Source organism: Chaetodon trifascialis, chromosome 4, assembly GCF_039877785.1.
Source record: "Chaetodon trifascialis isolate fChaTrf1 chromosome 4, fChaTrf1.hap1, whole genome shotgun sequence".
NCBI classification, from domain to species: domain Eukaryota; kingdom Metazoa; phylum Chordata; class Actinopteri; order Chaetodontiformes; family Chaetodontidae; genus Chaetodon; species Chaetodon trifascialis.
Window position 1 is genome coordinate 18,872,445 of NC_092059.1, and position 16,843 is coordinate 18,889,287.

Genomic DNA, 16,843 nt, shown 5'->3' on the forward strand with positions numbered 1-16,843 from the left:
TTTCAACGGCAACTAACAATTATTTTCATCATATTTACTCTGTAAATTATTTTCTTGATTGACTGAAAATGAGAATTTTCTGCTTTTCTTGGTCTTAGAGTAAATGTAATATGCTGGAGTGGTTGGTCAAGACATTTGATGAGGTCAACATGTGCTGTGAAGTTTTCTGATCTTTTATACGTATCTGATTTATCAGCTAATTGTTCTGCTATTGATTCATCTGTAGATTGATGAAAATAATCAATGAAATCAGCACTGATATAAAAAAGAAACTGAAGCAATGAGTATTTGTATTTGTGCTGTCAAACACTTTGATTTGATAAATAGCCTCAACAATTCGTAGGTCACTGAAATGCTTCAGTCAATTAACTAACTGATTGCTCAATTTAACACTTCAGCCCTACTTTCAAATAGCAGAAGGTCTCCAGCCTTGACACAGAACAACATTCGAACTCACAACAGGCTTTGACCCGTTTACGTCAGCCATGCATAACAGAGAGGACGGTAACGTAGCCGCCAGCGGCGGCAGCAGCCCCTTGCACTTCACCTTGGAGGTACAACAGCAGCTTCTCGCGTTTCACCTCCCTCATACTCAGGTTTCATACTCTGCCACTGCTTGAATAACAGTTTTTCCATCCCAAATACAGGAACAGGTAGGCAGGGGTCACATTAGCTAATTGACTTGTCCTTGTTAATAAAACCAGGCCGAGTGTAAGGACCCTCATGACAGAGAGGCAGTTGTGTAACGTTTTAGTTGACTGTAAATACAAGGCTACAGGTAAGATAGCCTAGATATCAGAGGGATTAACCGACTGTTAATATGGACACGTAACACACTCACACACACGTCGGCATAAACAGCTCATGCATGCAAGGTAAACACATGTTTGATGGAGGATTCCTGATCAGTATCTTATCCACAGATGAGGACAGGCTCACCCACCTGCTGAAGTCACATCAATGACAGAGTGACATAACACACAATGCACACACTGCGCTGCACTGCAGAGCAGCCACATCCAATACTCTTCGTTTCTCTACGCAAAGACTCACATTGGAGCCTGAATTTCTAAAGAAACATTTGATTTGAACTTACTTTTAAAGGCTAACTTTCTGAGATAGTCTGCTGACTGAGAGACAAACGTACAACCACCGCTAATAGTTGGTCATCAGTCATCACAGACAATTAAATAAAAGAAAGTGACAATAAAATGTGCCATATCTGACCATGTACATCAATCGGCTTTAGTCAAACTGCTGTAAACTTCTTGTGCTGTTGCATTGTGTTACAGTTTGCTTATCTTGGCAGCTGAAGGTGTATGTCTAACGCAGTGTTTTCTGGAAAAAGCAGGATACAACTAACCCTTCATTATTCCATAGCTGGGATTTTTTGGAATTTCTCAAGCTGGGCAGGCTCCAGAAATCAATCACCACCTGCGGATAAGTTTAGGCTCAAACCTGCCAATTTTTCTGTGATTGCAAAAGTGTTAAAATTACAATGGGTGAGATAAGACGAACTCAGACAAGGGTTGATGTGAATCATGCTTATGAATATAGAAAAAAAGTACAGTGACTTTTCATTCTTTAAGCAAAGACTCGTGTCATTCTGCTGCGACGGACGCACTGTCTCCTCTACTCTGTCTCTCCCGTGTGATTGTGCTGTCCTGTAGTCTTACTGTGTATCCATGTCTAAACGTCTGTTTGTTTAAACGCTTAATCATATTTGTTCTGTGATTCGGTCATCCTCACTAACTGAAACCAGTCCAGCTGCCTGTCAGTGTTGGATGTGTGTCCAGATGACGACAGCAATGGGATAAATAAACACGACCATTAACCACTCGAACGGGCATGATGGGATGCCTATTGTCGTCTGGAGGGAGAGCAGGGGATCAGGAAGGAGACAGGAAGAGAGAGTCACTCTGCCCAAGGGTCTGCATGCTCCCTCACACACACACACACACACACACACACACACACACACACACACACACACACACACACACACACACACACACACACACACACAAATGTTCTCTCTCTTCCTCTGTAGTTTATTGTGTTTGACCCACTGCAGGATCCCTCGCATCCTGTTGTCCAGTTTTATGAGAAATAACAAGCTTATCCTCTTGGCTCACTTGACAAACTGTTTTCAGGCTCTCTTACACACAGCTGCTACTCAGCATACGCAACAGCTTTCCGTCATTTCAGTGCCACAAGCAAAGCATACGAACTGGTGCTTCATAGCGAAACTTTCGGTCAACAAAACAGCTGAAATCTGTCACTTCCTATAAGCTGCCACCCTCTACAGCTGTGTAAAGCGTTATATACTCTGGCAGCTGTGAACTGGGAAGCAGACTCGAAGATGATGCCCAGTCACTCAAAAGAAAATTGCTGAAATTAATTACTAATTGTGCTTGTTCCCACATTCATAAGTTGATGTTGCAGTCTTTTAAAACACGTTTTTCTCTCCTCTGGGAAAGTTTTATACATATAAAACCTCCATGGATTAAACATCCATGATAGAAGGACTAATTGGCCTTGTGTGCAGTTGGCAGCGCCTCTTTTCTGATGGTGGTCTTCAGGGGAAATTACATTTGGGCTGGAGCAGATTTTTTTTAATTGCAGTACCACAAATGGCCACCAGGATTCTGCATCAAGACTGGCGTATCTAGCTCTCTTAATCTACATCCATGATAATCACCCATGGATGCATTTGCACTGTGGTACTGCAATAAAAATATTCCCCTGCATCCCAAAAAGCATTTTCACCATAGACTGCCATTGTAGAAAAGATATGTCTGTATAACGAAAACAAGAAAGAAAGAAAATTGGAAACTTTCTAAAATGCATTAAACACTAATTTCATGTGCATGATGTTATCTGAATGTTAAGTCCAGGGTTGGACAATTGAGAGTCAATAATGTAGATGTTTAATGGGCCACACAGCAGGAAGCAAAACAGGAAGAGACAGAACTCTTTGGCTCATGTGCTGGATGAGCAACTTTTGTTGGAATGACAACATCTGAAAGTCCATCACCCACTTTTCATAATATGTTCATGATCTAGCACAGCTCGGTGTAAAATTGATCCACCGATATAAGACTGATGCATGGATCATGATTTTATGATAAGACCTGTTACACAGACTATTGTCACGTCCTTACCACTGCTGCTCTTTCTCAAACTAATAGTAGTAATGATTCTAGTCATAAAAGTTATTGTGACTCACAAGAAATGGAAAAAGTTACTCAAGGTTAATGCTTGAGTAATTCATTAATTCAAAGATCTAAACATCGGGAGTCAGTATCAAGAGAAAGCTCAAAGGATCTACAAGGGCCAAACATATTTTGGTACCATTCTGTGTCATGCTGTCAAGTTCCTGGTTCTTATATAAAGAAGCAGGAACTAAACCTTGATGCACATCGCACACAATCAGTGACACAGAAGAAATAGAATAACCAGTGGATGGTGAGAAGTAGTTTGACGGGAAAGATGGAAGGAGAGCAATAAAGAACACGAGAGAAACCAAACTGCTTTGTTTTAACAGTTTCAGCACCCAAAGCAGATTTCTGACAATTTCTGAAAAACATCTAAAAAGGCTGTTACAGTGCCAGCATCAGGACGTTGACGGGGCCTAAGGGGCCCTGCAACACTACTACTGCTACTGCTACTAGTAATGATGATGACTATAATAACCAATTATTTTACGTTTAAAACTAACTTTAACCAGAAATCCGACTGAGTAATACTCGCACATGCACAGCAGAAGCAACCAATATGAACAAAGCAGTAAACCTTAAAGAGACAGCCACATACTGCTGTGTACCATGCTCTGCCAGTGAGTAATATGAATACGGGGCTACTTAATTAAAGAACCAGGAACTGAAGCTTGGTGCACATCAGACACAATCGATGATGCAGAAGAAACAAGTTATTTGACAGGAAGGATGAAAAGAGACACGAAAAACAATACTTCCTTCTGTCACAGCAGACAGACGAGAGTCATACAGAAAAAACAGAAGCTAAGCAGAAATTAGCTGAGCTTTATGCTGCTTTAGACAGAAATCAGCTGATGAGTAACATCCAGTGTGCAGACACCCGGCACACATGCCAGCACTGCTTACCGCTGCAGCCCCCTCTACCAGCCTCCTTCCTACTGTACCTGTTCACACTTTTAATACTTTGCAAAGGTCACGCTAAGTTCATGTATGTTTACAGCTTTCGACAGTATGTCTGGACTCTGTGTACTGTCGTTCATGTGTTTATTATGCTGAAGGATTAGTGCTCCCTGCAGAGTCCCTTGCTGCTGCACACTTGAGAGCTCACTTGAAGAGCAGAACCTTTTCTTTCTAAACACTGCTCAAAAAAAGTTTCTCTGACTGACGTCAAACAAGGGCAGCGTCAGCCTCGTGCCCCTGAACGTTCCTCCACTAACGATGGAACAGGACGAAAAAACAGAAAACAAAGATGCACCCTCTCCTACCTTGTTGGAGGCCATGTCACTGACAGAGCGGTAGGTCTGGATGGTCTCCAGCTGGTCCAGACACCAGTCCAACTCCTCCATCGTCTCCATGGCCAGCTTCTGGTACGCCTCATCTGTCAACAAGCAGCCGGCACACAGAGACACACAGTCAGAACAGACGGTGCACATGGAGCCCGAGCGCTGCCCGGCCACTCCCAGGCAACATCCACCCACAGGCCCCGCACAGGGTGCCTGCTGCTGCTGCTGCTGCTGCTGCTGCTGCTGCTGCTGCTGCTGAGGAGGGGGAATGGCTTGAGGTGGCACCCGGCTGCCGCGCTCCTTCATCATGAGGAGGTGTAGCTGTGGCGAGCTGGTGGAACTCGCAGCTGTCAGTAGAGCGAAGGAAAACTACTGTAGGACCTGAGCTCACACACGCTCAGCTTTCCTCGCTGCACACTCGTGTGTGTTTGTGTGTGGGTGTGTGTGTGTGTGTGTGCGTGTGTGCGACCCCCCCTTGATCCCCGAATCTGTGGCCCTGGGCTCATTTACATGAAGTCAACCTCTAAAGCAGGAAACCAGATACCCCCACCCACCCCCTCACCATTGCCACACACACACATACACACACACTTTACCCTACCTCACAGGAAGCAAACAGACACCACTAAATCTGCACTTAAACACACACACACACACAAGTTTTTGTCATGCAAAACCACTTTTGTGTGAACAATTAATTTATTCTGCGCTGTCTCTGGCATGCATACACAGACACATACACAAACTGGATTTAACTTCACTTAACATCATTTAATCAGTGTAATCACATGTGATTACTGACGATGGGCAATAGCAGCACTTTACAGTGAGACTGTTCAGTTAGACCACGACTGGAGACAGACTTGGTCCTGGGCCTGTCTGTCTCTGGTAGGACCCCACATGACAAAGATCCAGGATGTTTTAATGAGCCCACGCAGAGTCTGAACATTTGTCATTTTGGTCTGCTGCAAAAATGATAACAGCTGCTGTAAAGACGTGTGGTTATAGCGCGTAGTACACAACCACAGTACAGACATAAATGCAGCGCAGCGACGAAATGACAGGAACTGGCTCGGGTATTCATTTAACCAACGGCAAAACGGCATTTCCACGATATCGTATTTAGCAGGGTGACTATGTCATTGTGTGATTATTTCCTGTGCTGCTTTTGGTTCTATTGTCTTTTCTTTGTAAAATATTTAGTAAGTGAATTATCATACATTTATATGTATTACAGTTTTGGAATTAGGGCTGCACCTACTGATTATTATTTTATATCAATTCATCTGCAAATTTTTTTCTCAGTTAACAACCAGCAGCCCAAAACCCCAAAATATTTAGTTCACTATCACACAAGACCATGGAGGGCAGCAGATATTCCCACTGTTTGGCATTTTTGCTCAAAAAATGTTACGGATTACTTTTCTGTCTACTAATGGGTTTATTGATAAAAACAAACTCAGTTATATGGTAAATAAATATCTGTCAAGAAGATGAGCCGGGATGATCAGTTTAATGGGAGACCTTGCCTTTGAAATTGAAATTCGTATTTACACTGCCAGAGTGCCCGTGACCAGATACAGAGAAAAACACGAGAGGGAGTGTTTGGTAACCACTGCTGAACTGAGGAGTCAACATTCCAACCCTGTTCCTGTGGTCGAACTGTTTTTCAGACAACTACAACTGTACGTCAAAGGTTGGAGCGAGGCCTTGTTGGAAAGCAGAGGGGGTGTGTGATGAGGTGGCTGTTGCTGGACTCACACACACACACACTTGTCCGCTGCCCCTGCATTGTGTATACTCCAGGTCTCCTAGCTGCAGAGCACAACATGGCAGCAGGGTGTGCACTGCGGCGACCTTAGCGTGGCCACGTAGAATGTGTCCCCTGCTCTGATCTCCTTGCCATCAAAGACATGAGCCTGTTTGCTCTCCCAAACATGAGAGGCACCTGGCGCTCTGCCCACAGCCTTCCCTCGCTCTGATGAGGGGAGTGAGAGAAAGAGAGGGAATGTGTGTGTGTGTGTGTGTGTGTGTGTGTGTGTGTGTGTGTGTGTGTGTGTGTGTGTGTGTGTGTGTGTGTGCGTGTTTCACTCCACAAGCGTCTGATGTCAAAACGGCTTACACTCATTTGAGATGTTTCTTCCCCGTATTCTCAACACTTTTGAGGTGGTTTGTGTTTTTGAAGATCACAGGAAGTTCCTTTTCTCTGTAACACTTTTCATTTGTACGCTCACTGTTGAACTCTGCTCAGGCAGAGAGCATCACACGAGCTACTGTGATGACCAAATGCACAAGGATTATTCCAGAGTAAAGTGCGGGCAGATTTTTTGTTCAGTTTTGTTTTGGGGGTTTTTTCCCTGGTGTCCAGGAGACGCCCATTCATCCAAGGTTTAGATGAGCATGAAGCTCTCACAGTTGAATCATCAGTTTTAAAAAATATTTGTATCTTTGAAAGTGAAAGGTACAAGATTGTGTACATACAAACTAAAGGAGAGAAGTCAACTCAAGAGGACGATTTCAGTAAGAAACACCCAAATCACAACGCTTAAAATTCTGCACTGAATACCAAAAGTGGAAACTAAAGATTACGCTCTGTAAAAGCCGGATAGCACATTCAGCAGCTTAAATCAGTTAACGTTTAGATTCTGGGTCAGTGTTAGATGAATACAGGCAAAGTGTTTTGATCCCTTTTTGCTACATTTAAAGGTTCACTGTGGAGTCCTGCCAACGGTTTCACACTATTTCTCTCATCTACCGGTGGCTGTGACATCAAGATATGCAGAGATGTGCCTGCAACAGCAGGGAAGAAGAAGACTGCAATCTAGTAAACACACAATGTGGGATTCTAACATTTGACAAGAATCAGCTCTGCACAATTTTACAAGGAAGGAAATGCATTCAACATGTTCGTTAGACAACAAGGATACGCACACAGTGTATATGAGTGAGTAGTGCTGAATGTAAAAGAGCTTTTGTTGGTTTACAAGAAAATACTACTGGGCACCTAGTAATATTTCTAAAACTGGACTGGTATGCTGCTCACTTACTGATGTGTGTCACCATTAAGCTGCATCAGGGGCAAAACTGAATTACTAGATTGATTGCTTGAGCTTTGAACCACGTCCATGACTTTGATTTCAAAACACACAAAAATGGGTACAAAATCTGGTTTAGTGAGTCAGGACCTCAAACTGGTCACGGGGCCAAATTCTTGTGGGTCCCCACATATTAAATCCATTCTCTAGGTAGGGGCCAGATCCACTTAAGTATGCTTGTATAACAGTTTTACTCTGATCCCTGCCCTGCTGGCAAGCAAAGCCAATAGCAGCCTCTACCCCAGTGCTGGACCCAGTTTACCACCAGTCAAACAGAACCAAAGATCTGTGTGCTAATCATTGAGGCTGTTTGTTATTTCTCAATACTATCACAACAGTTTCAGCAGCCATCAAATCTAACATCAATGCTTGAAATACTTCACTTCAGAGGAGAATAGGATGGAAATGACTGTCGTGAGCAAAACACAGTGCCTGTTTTTATTCTGAAATAAGTGTGAGACATGACCTTTTTTTTTAGCTCTGTTTGGAGCTACAGTGTTTGCAGTTGTAATTTGACACAGAGGCTTGCTGTAAGGCAGAATAAGAAAAGCAGATTTGCTGTTTTTTCATTTCACTGAGTAAGAAGTGACAGGATAATGTAATTCATTTAAACCTAGAATCTGAAAACAGGTAAAACTCAGCAGGGTTAAAAGGGTGTACAGCAGGCAAGATTAGAGAAACAATGGAAATGCCTGTAAAGAGTGAATTAAGAAAGCGTGGTGCTGGAGGCCACGATGAGGGATTTCTGCCTTAATTCTATGTACTTTGTGTTTAATATTTAGCTTAACTAATCTATACATTTCTTTAAGCAAATCATCATTACTGTTTTATTCTTTTTATAACAAAAAATCCAACTTTTCCATGACATGACATGACTTTTCACCAGTTTTAAGAGCAGAAGCATCCACGTTAGCTGCATAGTAGCAATTACTTCAGTCACAGGAGTCTGCACAGCGTATGTCATGGCCTCAAATGGACCGAAGGAAACAGCACTCAAAAGCCAAATGTCTGCTAACACACACACTAACATCACAATGTAAGAGGGGATTTCCACCGCCTCCACCCTGACACAAGGACCTTTCTGATCAGCGCTCAGACCCACAGTGTCTGTCCCACAGGGGCAGACAGGAAAACACACACATATACATGTATAATCCAGTCAGACACGCACTCACACAAACACACACAGACACCAGTGTACTGTACATTTACATCAACTGAAATGTCTCATTACTGCACTCACACACAAGCATGCAAACATGTACTTTCCAGCTGAGGGAGGCATGGCCAACAGGCTGCAGAGGCAGGGAGAGCTATGAGGTCAGCTCGCTCTCTGTCTCTCTCTACATTCAATATTTAGTTCAGTTCAGCTGAAGATAAACAGATACAACAAACACATCACTGGCGCAAACTTGTCACCTGAAAAAACCTTCAGTAACAGCATTTAAAATACGCGGACGTGTGCTGTGAATACAGCTAAGTATGTCCAGCAGTGAGAGGACAGGAGCACAGATTTTTATGTTAGAGTGATGCATTTTAGTTATATGTTAATATGTTTAAATATTTTTAAATTCCCAGATTTTAATGGTGTTTCTAAATGCCTGTTGCTCTTTTTCCTCTCTTTCTTCTCTCTCAAAAATCTGTAGATGTATTGACACAGGACTTTATGGGAGACAATTTCTTCTTTGCAACGGCAGGTGCACAAACATAAACACTCAAAGCCTTGTACATATACAGCGCATGGCATATGCTGTCATCAGATCATTTAAAGACAAGTGTGCCCAGGGGACGCAAGACCAGAGGAGCTGAAGCTGCGTGTGCATGCGTGCATGTGTGTGAGACAGCTACATCTGTCATCCTCTCATGGGGATAGTCAGTTTCCTGCCTGTGATGTGATGCTAGATGCAGCAGAGCAGGAGGGCTACAGCGAGTTATCAGCAGCCAAAATCTATATCTCATTGTGGAGGTTAAATCATCAGCAGAGATAACCCACAGGCACAGACACAGACAGACAGACAGACAGACAGACAGACAGACAGACACACACACACACACACACACACACACACACACACACACACACACACACACACACATTTGCAACCCAAACCTAGTTCCAACCTGACCCTTAAAAACCAAGTCTTAACTTTCAAACAGCCTTTTGAAGTTGTGAAGACAAGCCAAACTTTTCAAAAATGTCCTCACTCTGTGGTGAAAATCTTGCAGTCCTCACTATGTATTAAGTACAAGTACACCCACATACACACAGAATAAGAGGTCATCGGGGGACAATCTTTTTTTTTTTCCTTCTCATACTAATTTCTGGTTTTAATTTATTGCCTCAGCATTCATCATGTAAACATCTTGGTTTGAAGGGTGAGGTGCCACATTTCCAGTGAACCAGCGTAAACAGACCACACACATGAAGAGAGACCAAACTCTGACGTAGGTCGATTGGCAGCAGGTTTCTGAATCAGAGAGACAGAGAGGGCGAGCCATTCTTTAGTGGCATCTCTTGCTTTACAAGAAACAGAGCTGATCCGGAACCCTCCACTCGGTTACACAACAGTTCCTATCAAAGACCAGCGGTGGTATGTGAGGCAGTGCTGCTCTTTCACTTCACGCAGGCCGAATGATGACTTCACACGCCCGCATTGCAAAATCCATCACTGACAAGCGTTTTGAAAGGACGGAAGAAGGGTGGTGGTGGAGCTTGTGGATTGAAAAATTTCTGTGAGCCGGATTCTGAGAAGTGACAAAATGACATCATGAGTCTGTGTTTCGTTAGAGTCCATTTATCTGATTTACAGGGAGGCGGAATACAAATAATGTTTCAATAATGATGGTATCAGGATTTTTGTTTCCCTGTGGTTGTGAATTATAAAAGGGAGCAAAATAACGAGTGGACATTCTGTTCTGCAGTGGGGGCTTTGCACATGGTTCACCACATATGAATTTGCAGGGAACATGAAATGGAGCCATTGTGGGCGAATTTATCGCTCTGGGATGCAGTATTGGTAAAACATAGTGGTGTCTTTTTAATGTGGTGACCCCTCAGGAGCAGCACTGCGGACACCTTTTGGATGCTGACTCACACGTTAAGAATTGTGATGGGGCAATAACGGCTAAAGCAGAACTGCTTCATTGTACAAATATTGAACAAGCTTGTCCTGTATATTTGCTGTGTCCAACATGTTTTCTGCTGCAGCCACCTAAAGGGTCTACAGGAGGAAATGTAACTGAGAAAGCTGATAAATAGCTCTATGAATACTCTGTATTCATCTATCTGTTCTTAGCTCTTTTAAACCTGTGTTTTGTTGTGTGTTTTAATATTATTTGTCTATTTAAGAAAGTGTTTATTGTTTTGTCTACAACTTTCTATGATTCCATCTTGGCCTGGTCTCCATCGGAGGCCACTAACCTCAGGGGGACTTAATGTCTGGTTAAAGAAATATGTTTGACATTTTGAGCAATTTCTTACTGAAAGTTAAATGACAGGATCAAAAGCACTCTCGTGGCTGTGCATTAAGTATGCCTTGGAAATGGGAGTAGATTAGCCTAGCTTAGCATAATGACTGGAAACAGAGGAAAGAGCTAGCCTGGATCCGTAAAAAAACAAAACAGCTTAAAGTTACAATCTCAAAGAATTTCATTTAAACAAATCTGTCAAGATCACCGAATAAGTTAAGGGTTAAGGGCCTATGACCTGCTGATGAAAGTAATGCAACATTTGCTGTATTTTCAGTATTACTAACTGGGTAATGGAACAAGAAGGAGCAGCCACAGTGAGCTGCAGACAAAGAGCTGCAAGCTGCACACCTCCAACTTCTAAGTGAGGTTAGAAACTCTTCACTGTGCCTTGCTGTTCACTGCTGTTCACTCAGAAAATCAGATCAGCTTTTTAAAACAACTTTTGCTGCCCCTAGAATTATGTAACATGTAGCATTAAACCACGTTAGCTATTACCACCAGTAAGTCCATGTGTCGTCAAATCAACTAGGACTGACATCTAAAGGATTAAAATTTGTATCGTGGGCTTCAGAGGAACTTTAGATCAATCTGCATCTAACACTTAAATTAGAAGGCAAATGTATTTCTCAAAATGTGTAACTATTCCTTTAAATTAAGGTGAATTATATTTGAAAAATGACAGAGAAAATGGAAAGTGTGATGACAAAAATTACAGGCACTCAGCAGGAATGTTTGCTAGGCTGTTTGCATGCAAGCCAGCAAAATGTGTTTGTGGTGTAGCAACAGGGTAGACCGTTGCAATTTAACTTGATAGAATAACAATATAGCTGATTCACGTTCATGTGACTTCTGGTCTGATTTGTGTCTTTTCTGCTTGTATTTATACTGTAATAAAGTCAGCTCTGACCACAAAACTCCGAACAAAAAGTGCTTTGACTGGTTCACATGTAGCAATCATGCATGCGTGTGCTTCTGTCCCTCTTATGGTTATTGCTTGCTCTTTTCCCCCGACTCTCCTTGGACACAGCGTTCCCTGTCCTCCCCAGAAAATACACATGTACACATTCCTGCTTGTTTCACCATAGAACTCAGTGGGAAAGCTACACGGAAAGCTATAAATCTGGGTAGCACGCAACAACTCCCAAAGGGTGGACAGTGATACCAGATCCCTTTCAGAATCCTTAAGAACTCTTAAGCCCCATTCAAACAGGGTTGATTCTTTTTGAGAAGGTTGGGGGATTTTACAGTATGTGCCAATGTGCTCATCTGTGATTTTAATCCTGCCTGGAGCGAATGTGTGTGAGATCCCGGATTAATTTCAGTCCCAAAAAGCTGTTTGGTGTACTTGTTGGTCTTCTATGAATTTAAGTTCTATCAAGACAGACACACTTATTTCTTACACCATAGCTGAGGGAAGAGTTTATTAGCACTGACAATAAATGTGACTTAAACAAATAACTGATTAGAAAAAATACCAAGTCATGCCTCATAGATCAGACTGTGGATTCTCCACAGTATGCACACATACACGATTCACGCATGTGCACTTTATTCACACACACAGGGAGATACAGAGTGATTTATGCCTGTGGGAGGTGACTGTGAGGAACATAACGTGAGGAGTGAACTGAGCTCAGAGACAGTCTGATATCACAGGGCCTGAAGGTTAACTGAGGCACGAGGCATCAGCCTCAGTCTAACATGTGGTATTTCACTGCTATCTGACTGGTCGTCATGTTCTGGTGTAAAAATCTTGAATGTTTTGTTTCTGCATCTCTCTCACTCTCTGATAGAACAGACGTCAGCGGGGCTGTCTGTCCATCCTATCAGCAGCTCTGCTCAGAGGACCTGTGAGTGAAACACCGTCCTGTCCTTGAGCTGCTCTCTCCATCTGTTTTGACTCCTGCTCTCAGAAACTCTTCTTCCCTGTTTCACTCCTTCTCACCACATGGCCTTCCTCAACTTCTATACCCTCAAACATGTAGACACACAAACACATACACACAAACACACAGCAACAGAGCGGGCTTTGTCTGTGTTACCTGAGGTGAACTCCCACATTGGGAGCAACAGCACTGACTGAGCTGAATGAGCCTCATTGTCAGACTGACTGGCATTTGCCCCTGGGGTTGATTAGCATGGATGAGAGGAGCTATGAACCCAGTTAGCAAACGTCTGTCGAGGTTGATGCTTTTTTCTTTTTATTTTTTTTTTAGATTTCAATGTCTAGAGTTAAAATTACAGAGGTTTTCTGTTGGTACAGTGATGGACGTGATGTCATGGGTGAGGACAGATTTCTACAATCATCAGGAAAACTTTTGCATAATCAGAATGGGCTCGCATGCAGCTGGTGGAGAGAGGGGTAAATGCGATTCTGTAATAAAGAGGGGACTGCTTGATGGAATACGTTACCTCATATTTTCCCATGAGACACAGTGCTTTACTGTCTTGTCATACACATGTCACAAGATGGTTGGGGGGGGGGGGGGGGGGGCGGGGGGTCGAGGAGCAGAGCCTCACACACAGAACAGTTTTAATGCTTAGCCCAGGGAGACATTACCTACCTGAAGGTGTTTTCAGACAGTATGTGAGGCCCTGCCTGTGACCCGCTGGGATCTGCAGGGCCTCACTGTGCTCCTCATCTCAACAGACAGGCAGACAAGAGCTCCCAAATGCCAGGCGCTCCATGCTTAGTTACCGGGGAAATGGCTTCTACACATTACTGTATCCCTAATGTCCAAGTCATTTCCATGTCCATGATTTCTCGATTTGTTGACACAGTGACAATCCTCGTCTTTCATGCGAACCACCCTGAAATTCCACCAGGCCCGTCCCCATGCCTTTTTGCTCTGTCCTCTCCGCGGCTGCAAACCCGACTGGGAGCGTCTCTGAGGCAAAGCGGTTTGCCTGCCACATTTTGTTGACTATTTGTATTTGTACTTCCACCATGGGTAGGTAGGCTTCATAGTTAAATTGTTTCTTTTTTGTGTGTATTGTTGGTGTATGATCGGGTGTCTGCACAGGGTGTTGTATTTCAGGGAACTCACAAACAGTACGGATCAGTCTCTCAACCACATAGAAAAAAACTTGCCTGCACCGCCCTACCTGCCCGCTTGCCTGGTGGTGGTGAAAAGAAGGAAGGCGTAGCAGCTCCTACGAACTTGCTAAACCAGGGCTTAAATCACTTTTACAAGTTTAATTTCCAGTAATGAGGAAGTAAACAATCTCAGTGGGCTACAACTAGACAGCCTCACACTTCTTCTGCTTCTTGGCTTTGATATCTGAATAGCATTTTACTGAGGCCAAGCAAGAAATCATTTTGGTCTTAACACTTTTCCAGCTGTTGTTGAACTGTGGTCAAGAAAAACATGACTGTCTTGTTAACATTATCTTGACCGTATTTAGTGTGCAGACCTCGAAACGGAGCCAAGCCGGGCTGGTCCAGTTCGGATGGAGCAGACTTGATGAGTGGAGCGAGGAAAAGGCACCAGAGGGGTTGTATGACGAAGGGATGTGCGTGCAACGAAGGATCAGTGTCTCCAGTAACATATGAAGACCAGCTGAAACAAACCTCAGATGACCTCAAACAGCATGCGTCCTTTTGATGGGTAAGCATGGTGTGTCAGTGTGTCTGCGTACATGTGTGTGTTTGTGTGTATCCCAGACCACATAACACAATCAAATTGAGCCAATGAAGACTATTGGCACTGGTGAGCATGCACAATAAGATTGATTGTGTTTGTCCATATTGGCTGAATGAAACTTCCTGATTGAATCAGGATTACATACAAGTCCCCCCGAAGTAACAACTAAATAGGCATATGGCATTCATGGCTCAACAGCGGTTTCAGAAAAAAATATATCTGGATCCTACCTCTGCCAAAAAATCTGCAAGGCTACCACAGCGTATGATAAGCAGCCCATGTGATCCAGCTGTTTTGCTTCTTTGTTGATAATAACCAGGATCATTTTAATTGAAGTGGTGTATTTTATTGTTGAAATGATTTTTAAAAGGCAGTGTTCTGTCCGGTTCAACAAAGAGGGTGGTGATGGAGGTGGTTTTTGGTGCAGGGGGAAGGGAGGGGGGGCGAATGCTTCCCAAATACCCAAACAAAAGAGCCGGTCTGTGAAGCAGAGAGCATTTGAATCCATCTGCGCTGAGCTGAACAGGCCTGCTGGCAGGGGAATACTTCAGGGGAAGGGCAGCCGTCTACTTTATGACTGTGCTGACGTCAATGGCATAATTCAAATACTTGCAGAGTGCATGCTTCCAGCTTTCTGAACCCTCTCTCTCTCTCTCTCTCTCTCTCTCTCTCTCTCTCTCTCTCTCTCTCTCTCTCTCTCTCTCTCTCTCTCTCTCTCTCTCTCTCTGGCAGGCCACAGCGAAAACCCGACATGGAATTGGACTCCTGCAAAGCTGAGCAACAAAACAATAACTGGAGTGGAGTCGTGTCGGGCTGGAAAAGCATAAAAACACATGGAAATTATTTGCTATCCTCCCCTTGTCACAAAGGCGAGTGACAGATTGACAAATCTTTGGAAATTCGTTGTACATTTGCTGACAGAGGGTGACACATTTGCGTGGCACAAACCCTTAAGCCTTTGAAATAATTCAGGGAAATCAAAGTCTCATTAGCAAGAAGTGCCGACGTATTTGTAGTTTTTACAGGGGAAAAAGGAAGAAGAAAACCAAAGTGAGATCAATTAAAAACCTTTCTATGAAGAGCCATTCTCTTTCATCAAAAGAGGGAAGTGACACTGACACTGTGTGGAGTGACGTGTGTTGGTGGCCACAAATGAACCCACTCAAAATCATACACAATGTTTACAGCTGGCACTTCAGTTGACGGATAAGTCAGTTAGAAGTAATTAATCAACTCCAACTTTGATAACTTAGTAACTATTTCAGCTTCTCAAGCAAATACTCAAACTTTCTCTGGTTCAAGCTCCTCAAAAGCAAGTGTTTGCTTTTTGTTTCTCTTCGATGACACTGATTCCAATATTTTTGAGTGACTGGTGGAGGGACAAAAATCATTAATCAATTAACTGTGAAAATAATCGGAAGATTAATCGATACAGTTGCAGCCACACACATATAATTCCTTCGTTCAGCAAAGGTTTGAGACACACGGGATCAAAATAAACTAACTAGCAAAGCAAACAAGTAGAAACTTAAACTGATTGTACATAATAAGAAGATAATAACAGTAAGAATACTTTATGGCTGTTTTGACATTTGGTTCTGCTCTGTGAGCCCCTTGAAGACACTTCACTCAGACTGTTTGCTCTTGACATCAAATGTGTGAGGACTGATTCCCAGAGTTTGAATGACATCATGACTTACATTGTGCGATATGTGAGGATGACATGATTGGATGGAACCGTGGATGACTGCAGACAGACAAACAGTCCAAAAACGTGTTTGCTCTCAAGGTGGTGAGAGAAATTGAACTGTGCTGAAAAAGTTAATAAGTCAAAACATTTTTTTTTGAAGGGTAGCTATTGCATAAAACAAGTTAAAGTATTTGCGATGAACCAAAGTCACAAACCTACTATTGAGATTCTGATACATCTACAGTATTAATAATCCGCAGCAGCTTTTCACTGACACAGAACACCATTTGTACGCTTGCAAAGCAGGTGTGAACCGAGGCAGAAAGTTGAACTTAATCAACAACTGTTCTATGAGCTGGTTTGTCTAAAAGTCACAAGCTGAAGAGACATTTGTACGCTTTATGATTCGTAGCTTAGTCAACCAATCACAGTGAGAGGACAC

At 43.0% G+C, this 16,843-nt stretch overlaps 1 protein-coding gene across 3 annotated transcripts in view; it reads right to left on the reverse strand.

Annotated features, from left to right (window-relative positions):
- pde4ba (phosphodiesterase 4B, cAMP-specific a) overlaps nt 1-16,843 on the reverse strand; it is a 164,895-nt gene that overhangs the window by 13,234 nt on the left and 134,818 nt on the right. For all 3 annotated transcript variants that reach the window (XM_070960293.1, XM_070960294.1, XM_070960295.1), the window contains one exon: nt 4,484-4,596. In XM_070960293.1, the coding sequence (XP_070816394.1) occupies nt 4,484-4,596 (113 nt within the window). The remainder of the gene's footprint in view (nt 1-4,483; nt 4,597-16,843) is intronic.